Source organism: Engystomops pustulosus, chromosome 7 (assembly GCF_040894005.1).
Source record: "Engystomops pustulosus chromosome 7, aEngPut4.maternal, whole genome shotgun sequence".
In the NCBI taxonomy this organism is placed as follows: Eukaryota; Metazoa; Chordata; class Amphibia; order Anura; family Leptodactylidae; genus Engystomops; species Engystomops pustulosus.
Genome location: NC_092417.1, coordinates 10,469,000 through 10,492,002, shown reverse-complemented (window position 1 = coordinate 10,492,002; position 23,003 = coordinate 10,469,000). Strand labels below are relative to the sequence as shown.

At 47.6% G+C, this 23,003-nt stretch overlaps 1 protein-coding gene across 1 annotated transcript in view; it reads left to right on the top strand.

Moving 5' to 3' along the window:
- ITGA10 (integrin subunit alpha 10) overlaps positions 1-23,003 on the top strand; it is a 34,722-nt gene that overhangs the window by 11,443 nt on the left and 276 nt on the right. The window contains exons 6-26 of the mRNA XM_072116300.1: positions 2,964-3,091; positions 3,687-3,835; positions 10,211-10,361; positions 10,441-10,606; positions 10,697-10,770; positions 11,097-11,241; positions 11,492-11,640; positions 11,800-11,943; positions 12,092-12,295; positions 12,381-12,511; positions 12,678-12,844; positions 12,944-13,086; positions 13,774-13,884; positions 13,962-14,047; positions 14,129-14,270; positions 16,702-16,794; positions 19,931-20,007; positions 20,088-20,177; positions 21,990-22,074; positions 22,788-22,904; positions 22,977-23,001. Of these exons, the coding sequence (XP_071972401.1) occupies positions 2,964-3,091; positions 3,687-3,835; positions 10,211-10,361; positions 10,441-10,606; positions 10,697-10,770; positions 11,097-11,241; positions 11,492-11,640; positions 11,800-11,943; positions 12,092-12,295; positions 12,381-12,511; positions 12,678-12,844; positions 12,944-13,086; positions 13,774-13,884; positions 13,962-14,047; positions 14,129-14,270; positions 16,702-16,794; positions 19,931-20,007; positions 20,088-20,177; positions 21,990-22,074; positions 22,788-22,904; positions 22,977-23,001 (2,577 nt within the window). The remainder of the gene's footprint in view (positions 1-2,963; positions 3,092-3,686; positions 3,836-10,210; positions 10,362-10,440; positions 10,607-10,696; positions 10,771-11,096; positions 11,242-11,491; positions 11,641-11,799; positions 11,944-12,091; positions 12,296-12,380; positions 12,512-12,677; positions 12,845-12,943; positions 13,087-13,773; positions 13,885-13,961; positions 14,048-14,128; positions 14,271-16,701; positions 16,795-19,930; positions 20,008-20,087; positions 20,178-21,989; positions 22,075-22,787; positions 22,905-22,976; positions 23,002-23,003) is intronic.

Here is a 23,003-nt window from a genome sequence, read left to right as displayed (position 1 = left end):
TTCAGATTTCTTGTTAAAAGGAAATCTTTCATCAAATTTGGGGAGGAGCCTGTGTTAGAGGGGTGGGTTTAGGGAGGGGTCTGTCTGGGGTTTATGGAGGGGTCTATCTGGGGTGTTCTGGGAGCAGTCTGAATAATGGCTGGGGGTCGTAAGGAGCAGTACCCACCACTCTCCTAGACCACCAGAGATACTTACATTATCCCCACCACTCTCCTAGACCACCAGATATACTTGTATTATCCCCACCACTCTCCTAGACCACCAGAGATACTTACATTATCCCCACCACTCTCCTAGACCACCAGAGATACTTACATTATCCCCACCACTCTCCTAGACCACCAGAGATACTTATATTATCCCCACCACTCTCCTAGACCACCAGAGATACTTACATTATCCCCACCACTCTCCTAGACCACCAGAGATACTTACATTATCCCCACCACTCTCCTAGACCACCAGAGATACTTACATTATCCCCACCACTCTCCTAGACCACCAGAGATACTTATATTATCCCCACCACTCTCCTAGACCACCAGAGATACTTATATTATCCCCACCACTCTCCTAGACCACCAGAGATACTTATATTATCCCCACCACTCTCCTAGACCACCAGAGATACTTACATTATCCCCACCACTCTCCTAGACCACCAGAGATACTTATATTATCCCCACCACTCTCCTAGACCACCAGAGATACTTACATTATCCCCACCACTCTCCTAGACCACCAGAGATACTTATATTATCCCCACCACTCTCCTAGACCGCCAGAGATACTTATATTATCCCCACCACTCTCCTAGACCACCAGAGATACTTACATTATCCCCACCACTCTCCTAGACCACCAGAGATACTTATATTATCCCCACCACTCTCCTACACCACCAGAGATACTTACATTATCCCCAAAACTCTCCTAGACCACCAGATATACTTACATTATCCCCACCACTCTCCTAGACCACCAGAGATACTTACATTATCCCCAGCACTCTCCTAGACCACCAGAGATACTTACATTATCCCCAGCACTCTCCTAGACCACCAGAGATATGACACTATCCCCACCACTCTCCTAGACCACCGGAGATACTTACATTATCCCCACCACTCTCCTAGACCACCAGAGATACTTACATTATCCCCACCACTCTCCTAGACCACCAGAGATACTTACATTATCCCCACCACTCTCCTAGACCACCAGAGATACTTACATTATCCCCACCACTCTCCTAGACCACCAGATATACTTACATTATCCCCACCACTCTCCTAGACCACCAGATATACTTACATTATCCCCACCACTCTCCTAGACCACCAGAGATACTTACATTATCCCCACCACTCTCCTAGACCACCAGAGATACTTACATTATCCCCACCACTCTCCTAGACCACCAGATATACTTACATTATCCCCACCACTCTCCTAGACCACTAGAGATACTTACATTATCCCCACCACTCACCAGAGATACTTACATTATCCCCAGCACTCTCCTAGACCACCAGAGATACTTACATTATCCCCACCACTCTCCTAGACCACCAGATATACTTACATTATCCCCACCACTCTCCTAGACCACCAGAGATACTTACATTATCCCCACCACTCACCAGAGATATTACATTATCCCCAGCACTCTCCTAGACCACCAGAGATACTTACATTATCCCCACCACTCTCCTAGACCACCAGAGATACTTACATTATCCCCACCACTCACCAGAGATATTACATTATCCCCAGCACTCTCCTAGACCACCAGAGATACTTACATTATCCCCACCACTCTCCTAGACCACCAGAGATACTTACATTATCCCCACCACTCTCCTAGACCACCGGAGATACTTACATTATCCCCACCACTCACCTAGACCCCCAGAGATACTTACATTATCCCCACCACTCTCCTAGACCCCCAGAGATACTTACATTATCCCCACCACTCTCCTAGACCACCAGAGATATTACATTATCCCCACCACTCTCCTAGACCACCAGAGATACTTACATTATCCCCACCACTCTCCTAGACCACCAGAGATACTTACATTATCCCCACCACTCTCCTAGACCACCAGAGATACTTACATTATCCCCACCACTCTCCTAGACCACCAGAGATACTTACATTATCCCCACCACTCTCCTAGACCACCAGAGATACTTACATTATTCCCACCACTCTCCTAGACCACCAGAGATACTTACATTATCCCCACCACTCTCCTACACCACCAGAGATACTTACATTATCCCCACCACTCTCCTACACCACCAGAGATACTTACATTATCCCCACCACTTTCTTAGACCACCAGAGATACTTACATTATCCCCACCACTCTCCTAGACCACCAGATATACTTACATTATCCCCACCACTTTCTTAGAACACCAGTGATGTAAAGATTATTCTATTACTACCCGAGAACACCGGGGATATTGACCTCAACACTACTTCAGACTATCAGAGATACTTGCATTATCATCATCACTCTCATAGACCACCAGGGATGCTGACATAAACCCCAAACTACTCTAGACCCTCAAGGATACTTACATTGACCCCATCACTTTCCTCTTGCAGGCAGACATTGTAATTTCTCTGACCTAGACCACCAGGGATATTGATCCAACACTACTCTACATCACCTTGAACTCATCACTGCTCTAGATATAACGCCGTTAGCTCTGTCACTGCCCTAGACCACCAGGGACACATACTGAAGGGCTGAACCTTGTATGTTTAAGCCTATAATGGGGTTAAGGTTGGGTTTATGTCATGATTTAGGGGTACAGGGAGGTGCACCCACTTAGATGTGCCATGTACTTTTGGGTACCTGTATGTGTGTGTATATACATCTTGGGGCACAGCATTATGGAGGAGGGGCACCATGTGATATTGTGATACCGTTTTTTTGCCCCAGGATGCTCCACCTACCTGGACATTGTCATCCTCCTGGACGGGTCGAACAGCATCTACCCCTGGTACGAGGTGCAGAACTTCCTCAGCAACATTCTCAGCAAGTTTTTCATTGGTCCAGACCAGATCCAGGTCAAATACTGTTTTTTTTTCTTACTTTTAATTTTTTTTTTTATGTCTATTCTGTCTACAAGGATTTACACATTTGTCATAAAACATCCAAAAATAAGTCAGTCTTAAAGTAAGAGGGACATTTCAACATTTCAGTGGAACACTAGCGCCCCCTAGTGGAAGAAAAATGTGAAAAATTCATAAACTTTAATCTCCCATCACAAAGATTTTTTTAAAGGTCGAGGCGGAATCACAAAACAATCCCCTCAGTGTAGTAAGACGTGGATTGTTCCTGTCCCGTCCCTTTAATCCCTGGCATGGTGAATGTCGCTAGTGTTTAGTCGCTGACTCCTCAGCGCGTCCCCCCTCCCCGGGGCTCAGCGCTTCCTGTGTGGTTTCCCATCTCTTTATATATAACACCAGACGCTGATCGCTGCATAATGCTACAAAGTAACAACAAAGCATAAAAAACCGCACACGTCTGTACACGAGTCATCAGAAATCTCACCCGGAACTGAGGAGGGGTCTGACCACACAACACAACCAGGGTACAGGGGGGAGGGGCTTATAGGAGGTAGGTATACCGGGGTCATGTTCATGAGATGTCTGCTTACAGGTAGGTGTCCTCCAGTATGGAGAGATCGCAGTCCACGAGTGGTCACTGAAGGATTACGCCACAGCGCAACAAGTGGTGAACGCAGCGAAGAACATCAGCCGCCAGGAAGGACGAGAGACAAGGACGGCGTACGCCATTCACAAGGCCTGGTGTGTATATAGAGCGCGCCGGTATAACCTGGGGATCTCCTGTATATAATGATATATGTACAGCCGGTATAACCTGGGGATCTCCTGTATATAATGATATATGTACAGCCGGTATAACCTGGGGATCTCCTGTATATAATGATATATGTATAGCCGGTATAACCTGGAGATCTCCTGTATATAATGATATATGTACAGCCGGTATAACCTGGGGATCTCCTGTATATAATGATATATGTACAGCTGGTATAACCTGGAGATCTCCTGTATATAATGATATATGTACAGCCGGTATAACCTGGGGATCTCCTGTATATAATGATATATGTACAGCCGGTATAACCTGGGGATCTCCTGTATATAATGATATATGTACAGCCGGTATAACCTGGGGATCTCCTGTATATAATGATATATGTACAGCCGGTATAACCTGGGGATCTCCTGTATATAATGATATATGTACAGCCGGTATAACCTGGGGATCTCCTGTATATAATGATATATGTACAGCCGGTATAAGCTGGGGATCTCCTGTATATAATGATATATGTACAACCGGTATAACCTGGGGATCTCCTGTATATAATGATATATGTACAGCCGGTATAACCTGGGGATCTCCTGTATATAATGATATATGTACAGCTGGTATAACCTGGGGATCTCCTGTATATAATGATATATGTACAGCCGGTATAACCTGGGGATCTCCTGTATATAATGATATATGTACAGCCGGTATAACCTGGGGATCTCCTGTATATAATGATATATGTACAGCCGGTATAACCTGGGGATCTCCTGTATATAATGATATATGTACAGCTGGTATAACCTGGGGATCTCCTGTATATAATGATATATGTACAGCCGGTATAACCTGGGGATCTCCTGTATATAATGATATATGTACAGCTGGTATAACCTGGGGATCTCCTGTATATAATGATATATGTACAGCCGGTATAACCTGTGGATCTCCTGTATATAATGATATATGTACAGCTGGTATAACCTGGGAATCTCCTGTATATAATGATATATGTACAGCCGGTATAACCTGGGGATCTCCTGTATATAATGATATATGTACAGCTGGTATAACCTGGGGATCTCCTGTATATAATGATATATGTACAGCCGGTATAACCTGGGGATCTCCTGTATATAATGATATATGTACAGCCGGTATAACCTGGGGATCTCCTGTATATAATGATATATGTACAGCCGGTATAACCTGGGGATCTCCTGTATATAATGATATATGTACAGCCGGTATAACCTGGGGATCTCCTGTATATAATGATATATGTACAGCCGGTATAACCTGGGGATCTCCTGTATATAATGATATATGTACAGCTGGTATAACCTGGGGATCTCCTGTATATAGTGATATATGTACAGCTGGTATAACCTGGGGATCTCCTGTATATAATGATATATGTACAGCCGGTATAACCTGGGGATCCCCTGTATATAATGATATATGTACAGCTGGTATAACCTGGGGATCTCCTGTATATAATGATATATGTACCCGGTATAACCTGGGGATCTCCTGTATATAATGATATATGTACAGCCGGTATAACCTGGGGATCCCCTCTATATAGTGATATATGTACAGCCGGTATAACCTGGGGATCTCCTGTATATAATGATATATGTACAGCCGGTATAACCTGGGGATCTCCTGTATATATTGATATATATACAGCTGGTATAACCTGGGGATCTCCTGTATATAATGATATATGCACAGCTGGTATAACCTGGGGATCTCCTGTATATAATGATATATGTACAGCCGGTATAACCTGGGGATCTCCTGTATATAATGTATATGTACAGCTGGTATAACCTGGGGATCTCCTGTATATAATGATATATGTACAGCCGGTATAACCTGGGGATCTCCTGTATATAATGATATATATACAGCCGGTATAACCTGGGGATCCCCTGTATATAATGTATATGTACAGCTGGTATAACCTGGGGATCTCCTGTATATAATGATATATGTACAGCCGGTATAACCTGGGGATCTCCTGTATATATTGATATATATACAGCTGGTATAACCTGGGGATCTCCTGTATATAATGATGTATGTACAGCCGGTATAACCTGGGGATCTCCTGTATATAATGATATATGTACAGCTGGTATAACCTGGGGATCTCCTGTATATAATGATATATGTACAGCAGGTATAACCTGGGGATCTCCTGTATATAATGATATATGTACAGCCGGTATAACCTGGGGATCTCCTGTATATAATGATATATGTACAGCTGGTATAACCTGGAGATCTCCTGTATATAATGATATATGTACAGCCGGTATAACCTGGGGATCTCCTGCATATAATGATATATGTACAGCCGGTATAACCTGGGGATCTCCTGTATATAATGATATATGTACAGCTGGTATAACCTGGAGATCTCCTGTATATAATGATATATGTACAGCTGGTATAACCTGGGGATCTCCTGTATATAATGATATATGTACAGACGGTATAACCTGGAGATCTCCTGTATATAATGATATATGTACAGCCGGTATAACCTGAGGATCTCCTGTATATAATGATATATGTACAGCCGGTATAACCTGGGGATCCCCTCTATATAGTGATATATGTACAGCCGGTATAACCTGGGGATCTCCTGTATATAATGATATATGTACAGCCGGTATAACCTGAGGATCTCCTGTATAAAATGATATATGTACAGCCGGTATAACCTGGGGATCCCCTCTATATAGTGATATATGTACAGCCGGTATAACCTGGGGATCTCCTGTATATAGTGATATATGTACAGCCGGTATAACCTGGGGATCTCCTGTATATAATGATATATGTACAGCTGGTATAACCTGGAGATCTCCTGTATATAATGATATATGTACAGCCGGTATAACCTGGGGATCTCCTGTATATAATGATATATGTACAGCCGGTATAACCTGGGGATCTCCTGTATATAATGATATATGTACAGCCGGTATAACCTGAGGATCTCCTGTATATAATGATATATGTACAGCCGGTATAACCTGGGGATCTCCTGTATATAATGATATATGTACAGCCGGTATAACCTGGGGATCTCCTGTATATAATGATATATGTACAGCCGGTATAACCTGGGGATCTCCTGTATATAATGATATATGTACAGCTGGTATAACCTGGGGATCTCCTGTATATAATGATATATGTACAGCCGGTATAACCTGGGGGTCTCCTGTATATAATGATATATGTACAGCCGGTATAACCTGGGGATCTCCTGTATATAGTGATATATGTACAGCTGGTATAACCCGGGGATCTCCTGTATATAATGATATATGTACAGCTGGTATAACCTGGGGATCTCCTGTATATAATGATATATGTACAGCTGGTATAACCTGGGGATCTCCTGTATATAATCATATATGTACAGCTGGTATAACCCGGGGATCTCCTGTATATAAAGATATATGTACAGCTGGTATAACCTGGGGATCTCCTGTATATAATGATATATGTACAGCTGGTATAACCTGGGGATCTCCTGTATATAATCATATATGTACAGCTGGTATAACCCGGGGATCTCCTGTATATAATGATATATGTACAGCCGGTATAACCTGGGGATCTCCTGTATATAATGATATATGTACAGCTGGTATAACCCGGGGATCTCCTGTATATAATGATATATGTACAGCCGGTATAACCTGGGGATCTCCTGTATATAATGATATATGTACAGCCGGTATAACCTGGGGATCTCCTGTATATAGTGATATATGTACAGCTGGTATAACCTGGGGATCTCCTGTATATAATGATATATGTACAGCTGGTATAACCTGGGGATCTCCTGTATATAATCATATAATTACAGCTGGTATAACCCGGGGATCTCCTGTATATAATGATATATGTACAGCTGGTATAACCTGGGGATCTCCTGTATATAATCATATATGTACAGCCGGTATAACCCGGGGATCTCCTGTATATAATGATATATGTACAGCCGGTATAACCTGGGGATCTCCTGTATATAATGATATATGTACAGCTGGTATAACCCGGGGATCTCCTGTATATAATGATATATGTACAGCCGGTATAACCTGGGGATCTCCTGTATATAATGATATATGTACAGCCGGTATAACCTGGGGATCTCCTGTATATAATGATATACGTACAGCCGGTATAACCTGGGGATCTCCTGTATATAATGATATATGTACAGCCGGTATAACCTGGGGATCTCCTGTATATAATGATATATGTACAGCCGGTATAACCTGGGGATCTCCTGTATATAATGATATATGTACAGCCGGTATAACCTGGGGATCTCCTGTATATAATGATATACGTACAGCCGGTATAACCTGGGGATCTCCTGTATATAATGATATATGTACAGCCGGTATAACCTGGGGATCTCCTGTATATAATGATATACGTACAGCCGGTATAACCTGGGGATCTCCTGTATATAATGATATATGTACAGCCGGTATAACCTGGGGATCTCCTGTATATAATGATATATGTACAGCCGGTATAACCTGGGGATCTCCTGTATATAATGATATATGTACAGCCGGTATAACCTGGGGATCTCCTGTATATAATGATATATGTACAGCTGGTATAACCTGGGGATCTCCTGTATATAATGATATATGTACAGCCGGTATAACCTGGGGATCTCCTGTATATAATGATATATGTACAGCCGGTATAACCTGGGGATCTCCTGTATATAATGATATATGTACAGCCGGTATAACCTGGGGATCTCCTGTATATAATGATATATGTACAGCCGGTATAACCTGGGGATCTCCTGTATATAATGATATATGTACTGCTGGTATAACCTGGGGATCTCCTGTATATAATGATATATGTACAGCCGGTATAACCTGGGGATCTCCTGTATATAATGATATATGTACAGCTGGTATAACCTGGGGATCTCCTGTATATAATGATATATGTACAGCCGGTATAACCTGGGGATCTCCTGTATATAATGATATATGTACAGCCGGTATAACCTGGGGATCTCCTGTATATAATGATATACGTACAGCCGGTATAACCTGGGGATCTCCTGTATATAATGATATATGTACAGACGGTATAACCTGGGGATCTCCTGTATATAATGATATATGTACAGACGGTATAACCTGGGGATCTCCTGTATATAATGATATATGTACAGCCGGTATAACCTGGAGATCTCCTGTATATAATGATATATGTACAGCCGGTATAACCTGGGGATCTCCTGTATATAATGATATATGTACAGCCGGTATAACCTGGGGATCTCCTGTATATAATGATATATGTACAGCAGGTATAACCTGGGGATCTCCTGTATATAATGATATATGTACAGCCGGTATAACCTGGGGATCTCCTGTATATAATGATATATGTACAGCCGGTATAACCTGGGGATCTCCTGTATATAATGATATATGTACAGCCGGTATAACCTGGGGATCTCCTGTATATAATGATATATGTACAGCTGGTATAACCTGGGGATCTCCTGTATATAATGATATATGTACAGCCGGTATAACCTGGGGATCTCCTGTATATAATGATATATGTACAGCTGGTATAACCTGGGGATCTCCTGTATATAATGATATATGTACAGCTGGTATAACCTGGGGATCTCCTGTATATAATGATATATGTACTGCCGGTATAACCTGGGGATCTCCTGTATATAATGATATATGTACAGCCGGTATAACCTGGGGATCTCCTGTATATAATAATATATGTACAGCCGGTATAACCTGGAGATCTCCTGTATATAATGATATATGTACAGCCGGTATAACCTCCTCAGACACCAGTGTGGTCATACTGCTGTCTGCAGCTCCCACTCACTTCTCTTCTCTCCTGCTCTGAGCTGCATCTTTTGCAGATTGTTTGTAAATAGATGGTCATGAACTATAAACAGAGGCTGCATGTAGTGTCTGGCTGAGCTCTGCTGCTGGGTATACTCTGCTCTGCACCAGAGTTCAATGTTGCTTCTCAGTCTACGCCACCTTCAGGTTTTTTTCGTTTTTGAAGCCTAAATTACTCCTAAATGAATAAGTTGCTACTGATGAATGATTATTGGGCGCAGCAGAACATCTGGATTGGTAGAATGAATGAGGAAAACATGGTCGTTTTTGCTGCATGGCTAGTTAGGTGTTTAGTCCAAAAACTGGTGCAATAACAGTGCGACAATATGAAAAGGCGTAAAAACAACAGAAAAAACCTGTGGTACATGCGGCCCTATATCTTTTCAGTTCAGAAGCTTTCAGTCCTGAGAGGGGAGGAAGGGAAGGGGCCACAAGGCTCCTCATCGTAGTCACAGATGGAGAGTCACATGATGGCGATGAGCTGCCCCTCGCCCTGGCCGAGTGTGAGAAGCGTGACATCACCCGTTACGCCATTGCGGTAGGTTTACGGTGTTATATGTTCTATGAGAATGAGACTTTTTCATTGACTCCCCCCCCCCCTCATGGTAACGCATCAGGTGCTGGGACACTATATGAGGCGGCAGCAGGACCCCGACACCTTCATCAACGAGATCAAATACATCGCCAGCGATCCCGACGACAAGTACTTCTTCAACGTCACCGATGAAGCTGCGCTCAATGACATCGTGGACGCGCTCGGGGACAGGATCTTTAGTTTAGAAGGTAGAGGTGTCCCTTAAGTGTAGTCCCTTGTACAACCCCTAGGAGCTCTGTTCTCATCATCCAAGTGATTTTCTTGGATTTATTCCATAGGGACTCACGAGCGGAACGAGAGTTCTTTCGAACTGGAGATGTCTCAAGTGGGATTCTCCATTCACATCCTGGAGGTAAGGACGAGAGCAGAACCTTCAAGGTGAAGGAGAACGTGCTAACAATTCTTTTGATGGATGCAGTACCACTTACGGCCTGTTGGTCCAGTGGCCCAGCGTCTGACATGATCAGGTGGTCCGATCTGCTGCTTGTTGAGAGAGGTATAGAAAGAACAGTCCCATTAGAAGCTGTCATGGTAGATGTCATGATGGACCTTTGTGTTGGAGGTTTATGCGTTGACCCTCACACGGCACCTATATGCCAGTTGTTTTTGGATGAAATTGATACCTCGCCATGACTATAGGGCATGAGAACTTGGAATCTGGTGGCTTGTTCTCCGCAGGACGGGATCCTGTTTGGCACGGTGGGCGCCTACGACTGGGATGGAGCCGTACTCAAGGAGACTTGGAACAGTCGGATTATGCCACCACGGTCGGCCTTCGAGAAGGAATTTCCAGTGGAATTGAAGAAACATGCCGCCTACTTGGGTAATCTGCCTTCTATATGTCCATGAGTGATATATGCTGCCCCCAAAACCTCCTCAACACAGTCAATCCTTCTTCATTATGAAGGTTGCTTCTTCCAGGAGGCCATAGGTGCCACGTATGTCACGTAGGAGTATGTCCAGTGTTGCATCTCAACCTTAGAAAGGCTGCAATATGATCCACAACTTATGGACACATGTGGAGCTCCTTCTCTATGAAGCAACCCTCAGTATTATGTCTCCCACCCCTGCAGGTTACACAGTATCTTCCCTCATCCTACGCAACGGGAGGACTTTGTATATAGCTGGAGCACCAAGATTTAAGCACAAGGGGAAGGTGATTCTATTTGAGATGTCCAGGAAGGGCGACATCTCCATCTCTCAGGCTTTGGTGGGAGAACAGGTAAGGAAGCAGTGAGTAAACTTATTGTAATACTTGGCCATATTTATGGCCGTCGGGTGGCACAATATTACTTTAATTATGAGTTTTGTAGGATATTCTAGGGCAGGGTTGTTCTATGTACATGACCTCTTATCTCATCTCTATCCACCATCTTTCCAGATTGGCTCCTATTTCGGTAGTGAAGTTTGCCCACTGGACGTCAATGGAGATGGGGTCAGCGATGTGTTACTGGTGGCCGCTCCTATGTTTCTTGGACACCATAATAAAGAAACTGGGCGTGTTTATGTCTACCGGGTGGGGCAGGTAAGACGGGTGCTACTGTCAGACTTGGTTATCCCATCAGCTACGGTCATGGTGGTCATGGAGTCTTGGGCTTATTGACTTAATCTATTGGGAGAAGTCATCTATCTCATTATCATGATCACTGTTGACGTGACTTTCGTTATCTCAGGCGCTCCTAACCCTAAACGGCACTTTGCACTCTGACCCCAAAGTCCAAGACGCCCGCTTTGGCTATGCAATGGCCAGTGCTCCAGATCTGAACCATGATGGCTTCAATGATGTAGTGGTTGGTGCACCATTAGAGGACAACCATCGGGGAGCAGTATACATATATCATGGCTACCGTAATACCATCCAACCATCTTACAAACAGGTATAGGGAAGCATGTGATCCCTCCTTGATGAGTAATATCTGTAGGCGAACGGAGAAAGATAACACCACCCTCTTATTTTGTCAGAGGATAGACTCAGCTTCGTTCCACCATGGACTCACTTACTTTGGTCGCAGTGTGAGTGCTCAGATGGACCTGGATGGTGATGGACTGGGTGACCTGACTGTCGGCAGCCAAGGAGCAGTTGTCATGTTGAGGTATGGGACAAGTTTTTACAAGATCCATCCTGAGGTAGAAGGAGAAGATATGGGGTGAAGGTTTAGGATGGTGGATAGGGTCAGCTGAGAAGAAGGATGGAATATAAGATAAGGCTTAGATGTCTTCACCATCACCAATATCTAATTACCGTACCCATTCCCTTAGGTCTCGTAGTATTGTTCGAGTTAATGCCACCCTTCAAGTCAACCCTACCTCCATCAACCTTCTCCAGAAGACCTGCCTGAGACAAGGCAAGGAGTCCGTGTGCTTGAACATCACCATCTGCTTCTCTGTCAACTCCAAATCCCCCAGCAAAGTGGACAGTCGATTCGGTACCTACCTTACAATTTCACATTGGAATAAGGAATTTTCACAATTTTTCCCGTATCCGTTACAGAATGCTGAGGAATTTTTTGTTATTGGTTTTACAGGACTCCATTACAACTTGTCCCTGGATGACAGGAAGGTCACTCCTCGCGCCGTGTTCGATGAGAACATCCAAAAATTCCTAAGCAAGAGAATTCGAGTGACCACTGGAAAAGTGACTTGTATGAACCTTGGATTCCACGTCATTGTAAGTATCCGATGTTACCAAAAACTGGTGTCATGGAAGGTCACATTGGCCATAACAAGTGACCAACATTTGGAGAATCAACAAGGAAATTTAGCTGATGTAGAGAGTCATCGAGGCCCAAGGAAGTATCACCTATGGTAGTTATCCGGCAAGTCAATGGACAGCAAAACCAAAGGCAACCTTATGTAGACCACCGCTTTGGAGGTCTTCAAGGTTGGTCTATATAAACCCCCTTGGTGGATCCTATAGGGTCTTAGTTCCTTTGAATGTTGATGTTTTGCCAAGATCTAGCAACCCCATCATCACTGTTAGATGTCTAGGACTGTCTGGGATCGGTCATGTCCATGGTCGTCCACATTTTCTTAATGCTTGTTCCTTTAAGATGCCACAAATGATAAGTGACCATGGTGTTTGATCTGGATGTCTTAAGACATGGGGGGAGTCCTGAGCTTACAAGTTAGAGAAGACTTCTACCTAAAATTTAGCAGGAGGACAATCCCCAGAATCAGGAGACCTTAACTTTTTGGCATCCATTGGTAGGTCCTTCAACTTAGAACCCTGGACTTGAAAAATGTATGTTGAAGGTTGAAGGTTTTTCTTTGTTGCCAATGAAGTTCTTTACTGTCCTATTTGGGAAGATGATGGTTGGGTTTCCTTACTATATGACGACACGATTGTCCCTTGCAGGATACTGTTGACTTTCTGAGACCCATAGGGGTCCACCTTCGCTTCAACCTGAGCGACACAGAGTCCAGTCCTGTTCTCGATGATCGCTGTCCTACATCTGTGAAAAGACTGGTGAGTTGTGTTACCTAGAACCTTACCCAAGGCAAACCTAGAACGCTGCATTGGATCACAAGTACCTTTGTCTTCAGGTTCCTTTCTTCAAAGACTGTGGTGATGATGATGAGTGTATAACGGACCTGTCCCTCCGAGCTCACATGGACATCAACGGCACCAAGTGAGGCTTCACCCAGAACTGTTCTGGATCAAACCAACATTTTCCATAGGAAACTATATATATTTTATATTCTAAATCCAGGGATCAACCAACCATAATCCAGAGAGAGCGGAAGAAGGTGACTGTGGAGATCGAGCTGGAGAACCGCAGGGAGAACTCCTACAACACCAGCCTGAAGGTCTGGTTTTCCAGAAACCTCCTGTTCTCCAGCGTCCACAGCAAAGTAAGCGGAGTGCCCCCTAACCATCAGCAGCTACTCCATAACTGTGTAGGATTAGATACTCAGCAGACTGTATCACACAGGATAGGATTAGATCCACAGCTCTGCAGACTGTATCACACAGGATAGGATTAGATACACAGCTCAGCAGTCAGTATCACACATGATAGGATTAGATACACAGCTCAGCAGTCAGTATCACACAGGATAGGATTAGATACACAGCTCAGCAGACAGTATCACACAGGATAGGATTAGATACACAGCTCAGCAGACAGTATCACACAGGAGAGGATTAGATACACAGCTCAGCAGACAGTATCACACAGGACAGGATTAGATACACAGCTCAGCAGACAGTATCACACAGGAAAGGATTAGATACACAGCTCAGCAGACTGTATCACACAGGATAGGATTAGATCCACAGCTCTGCAGACTGTATCACACAGGATAGGATTAGATACACAGCTCAGCAGACTGTATCACACAGGATAGGATTAGATACACGGATCAGCAGACAGTATCACACAGGATAGGATTAGATACACAGCTCAGCAGTCAGTATCACACATGATGGGATTAGATACACAGCTCAGCAGTATCGCACAGGAGAGGATTAGATACACAGCTCAGCAGACAGTATCACACAGGATAGGATTAGATACACAGCTCAGCATACAGTATCACACAGGATAGGATTAGATACACAGCTCAGCAGTCAGTATCACACAGGATAGGATTAGATACACAGCGCAGCAGTATCACACAGGATAGGATTAGATACACAGCTCAGCATACAGTATCACACAGGAGAGGATTAGATACACAGCTCAGCAGTCAGTATCACACAGGATAGGATTAGATACACAGCGCAGCAGTATCACACAGGAGAGGATTAGATACACAGCTCAGCAGGCAGTATCACACAGGATAGGATTAGATACACAGCTCAGCAGACAGTATCACACAGGATAGGATTAGATACACAGCTCAGCAGACTGTATCACACAGGATAGGATTAGATACACAGCTCAGCAGTATCACACAGGAGAGGATTAGATACACAGCTCAGCAGTATCACACAGGAGAGGATTAGATACACAGCTCAGCAGACAGTATCACACAGGATAGGATTAGATACACAGCTCAGCAGACAGTATCACACAGGATAGGATCAGATACACAGCTCAGCAGTCAGTATCACACAGGAGAGGATTAGATACACAGCGCAGCAGTCAGTATCACACATGAGAGGATTAGATACACAGCTCAGCAGACAGTATCACACAGGAGAGGATTAGATACACAGCGCAGCAGTCAGTATCACACAGGAGAGGATTAGATACACAGCTCAGCAGACAGTATCACACAGGATAGGATTAGATACACAGCTCAGCAGTATCACACAGGAGAGGATTAGATACACAGCTCAGCAGACAGTATCACACAGGATAGGATTAGATACACAGCTCAGCAGTATCACACAGGAGAGGATTAGATACACAGCTCAGCAGACAGTATCACACATGTTAGGATTAGATACACAGCTCAGCAGTCAGTATCACACAGGAGAGGATTAGATACACAGCTCAGCAGTCAGTATCACACAGGATATGATTAGATACACAGCTCAGCAGAGTGTATCACACAGGATAGGATTAGATACACTGCTCAGCAGTCAGTATCACACAGGATAGGATTAGATACACAGCTCAGCAGTCAGTATCACACAGGATAGGATTAGATACACAGCTCAGCAGTCAGTATCACACAGGATAGGATTAGATACACAGCTCAGCAGACAGTATCACACAGGATCGGATTAGATACACAGCTCAGCAGTCAGTATCACACAGGATAGGATTAGATACACAGCTCAGCAGACTGTATCACACAGGATAGGATTAGATACACAGCTCAGCAGACTGTATCACACAGGAGAGGATTAGATACACAGCTCGGCAGTCAGTATCACACAGGATAGGATTAGATACACAGCTCAGCAGACAGTATCACACAGGATAGGATCAGATACACAGCTCAGCAGACAGTATCACACAGGATAGGATTAGATACACAGCTCAGCAGACAGTATCACACAGGATGGGATTAGATACACAGCTCAGCAGTCAGTATCACACAGGATAGGATTAGATACACAGCTCAGCAGTCAGTATCACACATGAGTGGATTAGATACACAGCTCAGCAGACAGTATCACACAGGAGAGGATTAGATACACAGCTCAGCAGACAGTATCACACAGGATAGGATTAGATACACAGCTCAGCAGACAGTATCACACAGGATAGGATTAGATACACAGCTCAGCAGACAGTATCACACATGAGAGGATTAGATACACAGTAGTGATACACAGGATGTGATGATGTAATACTGTGGTGATGACATCATGTGATCTCTATTACAGGGGGATGCACAGTATAAGGTGGAGTGCACCTCGCTGACCCCCAGCACCCGCTCCTGTAGTATCAGCTATCCTGTCCTCAGATCTATGGCCAAGGTGAGTGTAGGGGTGCTATGAGGAGGTGGCAGGGGATGGGGTGCTATGAGGAGGGGGCAGGGGATGGGGTGCTATGAGGAGGGGGCAGGGGATGGGGTGCTATGAGGAGGAGGCAGGGGATGGGGTGCTATGAGGAGGAGGCAGGGGATGGGGTGCTATGAGGAGGGGGGCAGGGGATGGGGTGCTATGAGGAGGGGGGCAGGGGATGGGGTGCTATGGGGAGGGGGCAGGTGATGGGGTGCTATGGGGAGGAGGCAGGGGATGGGGTGCTATGAGGAGGAGGCAGGGGATGGGGTGCTATAAGGATGGGGGATGGGGTGCTATGAGGAGGAGGCAGGGGATGGGGTGCTATGAGGAGGGGGGCAGGGGATGGGGTGCTATGAGGAGGGGGCAGGGGATGGGGTGCTATGAGGAGGAGGCAGGGGATGGGGTGCTATGAGGAGGGGGGCAGGGGATGGGGTGCTATGAGGAGGGGGGCAGGGGATGGGGTGCTATGGGGAGGGGGCAGGTGATGGGGTGCTATGGGGAGGAGGCAGGGGATGGGGTGCTATGGGGAGGAGGCAGAGGATGGGGTGCTATGGGGAGGGGGGCATTGGATGGGGTGCTATGAGGAGGAGGCAGGGGATGGGGTGCTATGAGGAGGAGGCAGGGGATGGGGTGCTATGAGGAGGGGGGCAGGGGATGGGGTGCTATGAGGAGGGGGGCAGGGGATGGGGTGCTATGAGGAGGGGGGCAGGGGATGGGGTGCTATGAGGAGGGGGGCAGGGGATGGGGTGCTATGAGGAGGAGGCAGGGGATGGGGTGCTATGAGGAGGGGGGCAGGGGATGGGGTGCTATAAGGAGGGGAGCAGGGGATGGGGTGCTATAAGGAGGGGGGCAGGGGATGGGGTGCTATGAGGAGGAGGCAGGGGATGGGGTGCTATGAGGAGGAGGCAGGGGATGGGGTGCTATGAGGAGGGGGCAGGGTATGGGGTGCTATGAGGAGGGGGCAGGGGATGGGGTGCTATGAGGAGGGGGCAGGGGATGGGTGCTATGAGGAGGGGGCAGGGTATGGGGTGCTATGAGGAAGGGGCAGAGGATGGGGTGCTATGAGGAGGGGGGCAGGGGATGGGGTGCTATGAGGAGGAGGCAGGGGATGGGGTGCTATGAGGAGGAGGCAGGGGATGGGGTGCTATGAGGAGGAGGCAGGGGATGGGGTGCTATGAGGAGGAGGCAGGGGATGGGGTGCTATGAGGAGGAGGCAGGGGATGGGGTGCTATGAGGAGGAGGCAGGGGATGGGGTGCTATGAGGAGGGGGCAGGGGATGGGGTGCTATGAGGAGGAGGCAGGGGATGGGGTGCTATGAGGAGGGGGGCAGGGGATGGGGTGCTATGAGGAGGAGGCAGGGGATGGGGTGCTATGAGGAGGAGGCAGGGGATGGGGTGCTATGAGGAGGAGGCAGGGGATGGGGTGCTATGAGGAGGGGGCAGGGGATGGGGTGCTATGAGGAGGGGGCAGGGGATGGGGTGCTATGAGGAGGGGGACAGGGGATGGGGTGCTATGAGGAGGGGGACAGGGAATGGGGTGCTATGAGGAGGAGGCAGGGGATGGGGTGCTATGAGGAGGGGGCAGGGGATGGGGTGCTATGAGGAGGGGGCAGGGGATGGGGTGCTATGTGGAGGGGGGCAGGGGATGGGGTGCTATGTGGAGGGGGGCAGGGGATGGGGTGCTATGAGGAGGAGGCAGGGGATGGGGTGCTATGAGGAGGGGGGCAGGGGATGGGGTGCTATGAGGAGGGGGGCAGGGGATGGGGTGCTATGAGGAGGGGGCAGAGGATGGGGTGCTATGAGGAGGGGGCAGGGGATGGGGTGCTATGAGGAGGGGGCAGGGGATGGGGTGCTATGAGGAGGGGGCAGGGGATGGGGTGCTATGGGGAGGAGGCAGGGGATGGGGTGCTATGAGGAGGAGGCAGGGGATGGGGTGCTATGAGGAGGAGGCAGGGGATGGGGTGCTATGAGGAGGGGGGCAGGGGATGGGGTGCTATAAGGAGGGGAGCAGGGGATGGGGTGCTATAAGGAGGGGGGCAGGGGATGGGGTGCTATGAGGAGGAGGCAGGGGATGGGGTGCTATGAGGAGGAGGCAGGGGATGGGGTGCTATGAGGAGGAGGCAGGGGATGGGGTGCCATGAGGAGGAGGCAGGGGATGGGGTGCTATGAGGAGGGGGCAGGGGATGGGGTGCTATGAGGAGGGGGCAGGGGATGGGGTGCTATGAGGAGGGGGCAGGGGATGGGGTGCTATGAGGAGGGGGCAGGGGATGGGGTGCTATGAGGAGGGGGACAGGGGATGGGGTGCTATGAGGAGGGGGACAGGGGATGGGGTGCTATGAGGAGGGGGCAGGGGATGGGGTGCTATGAGGAGGGGGCAGGGGATGGGGTGCTATGTGGAGGGGGGCAGGGGATGGGGTGCTATGTGGAGGGGGGCAGGGGATGGGGTGCTATGAGGAGGAGGCAGGGGATGGGGTGCTATGAGGAGGGGGACAGGGGATGGGGTGCTATGAGGAGGGGGGCAGGGGATGGGGTGCTATGAGGAGGGGGCAGAGGATGGGGTGCTATGAGGAGGAGGCAGGGGATGGGGTGCTATGAGGAGGGGGCAGGGGATGGGGTGCTATGAGGAGGGGGCAGGGGATGGGGTGCTATGAGGAGGGGGCAGGGGATGGGGTGCTATGAGGAGGAGGCAGGGGATGGGGTGCTATGAGGAGGAGGCAGGGGATGGGGTGCTATGAGGAGGGGGCAGGGGATGGGGTGCTATGAGGAGGGGGGCAGGGGATGGGGTGCTATGAGGAGGGGGGCAGGGGATGGGGTGCTATGAGGAGGGGGGCAGGGGATGGGGTGCTATGAGGAGGGGGGGCAGGGGATGGGGTGCTATAAGGAGGGGAGCAGGTGATGGGGTGCTATGAAGAGGGGAGCAGGGGATGGGGTGCTATGGGAAGGGGGACAGGGGATGGGGTGCTATAAGGAGGGGGCAGGTTATGGGGTGCTATAAGGAGGGGGGCAGGGGATGGGGTGCTATGAGGGGGGGGCAGGGGATGGGGTGCTATGAGTGGGGGGGGGGGTGCAGGTGATGGGGTGACTATGACCTGACCCTTGGCTTCCTCTAGGTGGCGTTTGGCCTGGAGTTTGAGTACAGCTGTACCAGTCTACTGAACAGAGTGCAGATCAAGCTGTCGGCCAGCAGGTAAGGGGGCGCTGTTGAGCTCAGGTAAGTAGCCATGGAGGAGGCGGCCTGTACCCTGAGACCCTGCTCTTCTCCTGCAGTGACAACACAGAACTGGACGAGACCCTCCACGACAACATCGTGCACCTCAGCGCCCACATCCGATACCAACCGGAGCTCTTCATCCACAGGTGAGGGGCCACAGGGCATGCTGGGGGTTGTAGTTCCACTACCTAAGATGATACTACAGGTGTGCATTATGTTATCTACTCCAGTTGCAACGCCCCTGCCAATGCATAGGTTAGTTGGTTGTTGTGAATAGCGCCCTCCCCATATCAGGAGCTTCTAGACTGATCACCTCTCTAGGAGATTCTCCAAAAGTGGAGAACTTAGTCATTACAGCTGTGAGTCTGGTAAGGCAAGAGTTAACATGTAAAATGTGCTTAACCAATGATATTCATGGTACCATTGTAATACATGCTGGAAGCTGGTTGGACGATGCTCCCCTGTTGGGCGGGAGCACATGGTCAGACATGCCCCCCCCCCCCCCCCACCTTGTTCAAATCAAACAAAATTGGTGTCAAACGTTTGTGCTACGTTTTGTGCTGCAGAAATTTTAGTTTGTGTCGCTATAGTTTTTAAGATATTAATAAAAAGTTTCCAAAGGTCATCCAGTCCCCCCCCACATTGCCCAAATCAAACAAAACTCATGCCAATTAATTGTTCTACGCTTGTGCTGCTCAAATTTTAGTTTGTGCTGCTTTTGTTTTGAAGATATTAACAAAATTGTAAAGGTAAAAAGGTCAGCCAGCCCCTCCTCCCCCATTAACCGAATCAAACAAAAGTGGTGTACATATCTTAAAAATGATAGCAGCACAAAAAAAATATTTTTTTGCTGCACAAATCAGCACAAACATTTGACACCAGTTTTGTTTCATTTGGTTCATGTGGGAAGGGGGGGGGGGGGCTGGCTGACCTTTTGAACTTCACAAATTAGTTAATATCTTCAAAACAAAAGCTACACATAAAACATTGAGAAGCACAAACCAGCACAAATGTAGCAGAATTGGTACCAGTTTTGTTTGATTTGGGTAATGGGGGGGGGGGGGGGGGGGGACTGGGTGACCTCTGATGACCTTTGGAAACTTTTATTAATATCTTAAAAACGATAGCGGCACAAGCGAAAATTTCTGCTGCACAAACCAGCACAAACGTTTGACACCAATTTTGTTAGATTTGAACAAGGTGGGGGTGGGGGCAACTTCACTCAGGTGTCAGAGAAGAGTGCAGCACCTCTCTGTGCTGCACCAGCCAGTGTCCTAATACCAGGAAGCAGAGGTGTCTCAGGCCACTGCCTAGCACCCAGGGCAAGTCAGGAGACTAAGCCCCAGAGCAGAGGTCCACTGTCCAGACTCGGCTCCATCTACCAACCCTTGCTGCTGTTACTACCAGGCTGTGTACAACCTTCCTGCGGACCAGCTACCTCCTACCAGCTTGCCGAATTTGCTGCAGATGTTTGGCCGTTGCCTGCTGTTTGCTGTTGAATAAAGAACTGTAAATTGATTTGCACAACGTTGCCTCCGTCTGATCCCTGGATATGGCTGTTACCACCACGGGCTTCCCCATCCATTACCCAGGGACTTATCTTACAGACACTCAGGGGTTGCCCTGGGGAGAACCAGTACATCAGCCTCTCCCTCCATATTTCTTGCACACACCACCTGCTGGAGAGCTGCCAGGCTGTAGGACAGCCCTCCGGTCCCCATTCCAAGCACCGTTACATCAATGTGCCCTAGGCCGCAACTGCCAGCCACTCCGGTATTCTGGGCCCCGGCTGCCTCCAGGCCCCAAGGAAAGACTATGTCCCGGTGGGGGATGTTGCACAGTTCCATCCAGAAGTGCAGATTACTATGTGCATAGTTACACAGAGATGTAGATTTGTTTGCAGCTTTGGATAGGACTAGAGCATAAATCTTACTTCTCCATATGGATTCTGCCTGCAGTGAGTCCAGCCTGAACCGATACGAGGTCCAACCCGTCCTGCTGTCCACCCAGGAGCCCGGACCAGAATTTATAACCAAATTCAAGGTAATGGTGGAGGTGGGGGGGGGGGGATGGACCCCCGGTGACGGGCACAGCTGCTAATTCCAAAATTCCAATGTATCACATCCGTACGCTATCACATTACATGTCACATCATGGACCCTCGCAGTAACCAGATAACAACACAGCCCCTGATAATGTGCAGAGAAGAGTCATATTTAACCTGAGATGAGTCAAGTTTAGTGGTTGCAGGGGCCACGTCACACGCCCCGATCTTCTGTTCTATGGTTTGTGGGTCTGTGTACTACAGAACTGGACATACAGGTATATAAAAAAAACTGTGGGGATTGGATTTTTATCGGCAGCATTTGCAGCATCATCACAGGACCACAATCCTGATGCGATGTGTAAGATGAGAATCTCACCTTTACTACGACACCATGAATTATGTTTCTAGCTCCTACAGAACCGAAGATATAGATGTCTGAAGTGACTCTCCACCTGCAGCCTCTAAACTTGACTCATCTCTGGCAAAATGTGCTTCTTCTCTGCTCATTGTCATGTTTTTAGGGGGCTGGGGGTTTAATGGGGTAAAACCTGTTGACAGGTTCCCCTTAATTGCCCCCCATGTAATGCTATTTGTATCCAACGTGTGACAATGCTGCCACCAAGTGGTCACTATGTGCAGTGAGAATGAGGGATGAGTGGTGCCCCCTGATGTATATGGAGCGCCCCTTTAATAGCGCGTCTCTCCTCAGGTCCAGTACGTGGACTGTTACCCCATACACAACGTGTCGGTGCACATCCACACCCCGGCCATGGGCTACGGGGGCCTGTACTTCATGTCCGTGTCCAGGATCCTCTCCCCTGATGATGTAAGATGGTATTGGGGGGGCTTCTGTCTCTGACCTGTAGGGGGCGCTATAACCTGCCCCTGTGTCCTCTAGGTGATCTGTATGGTGTCCAATATGAGC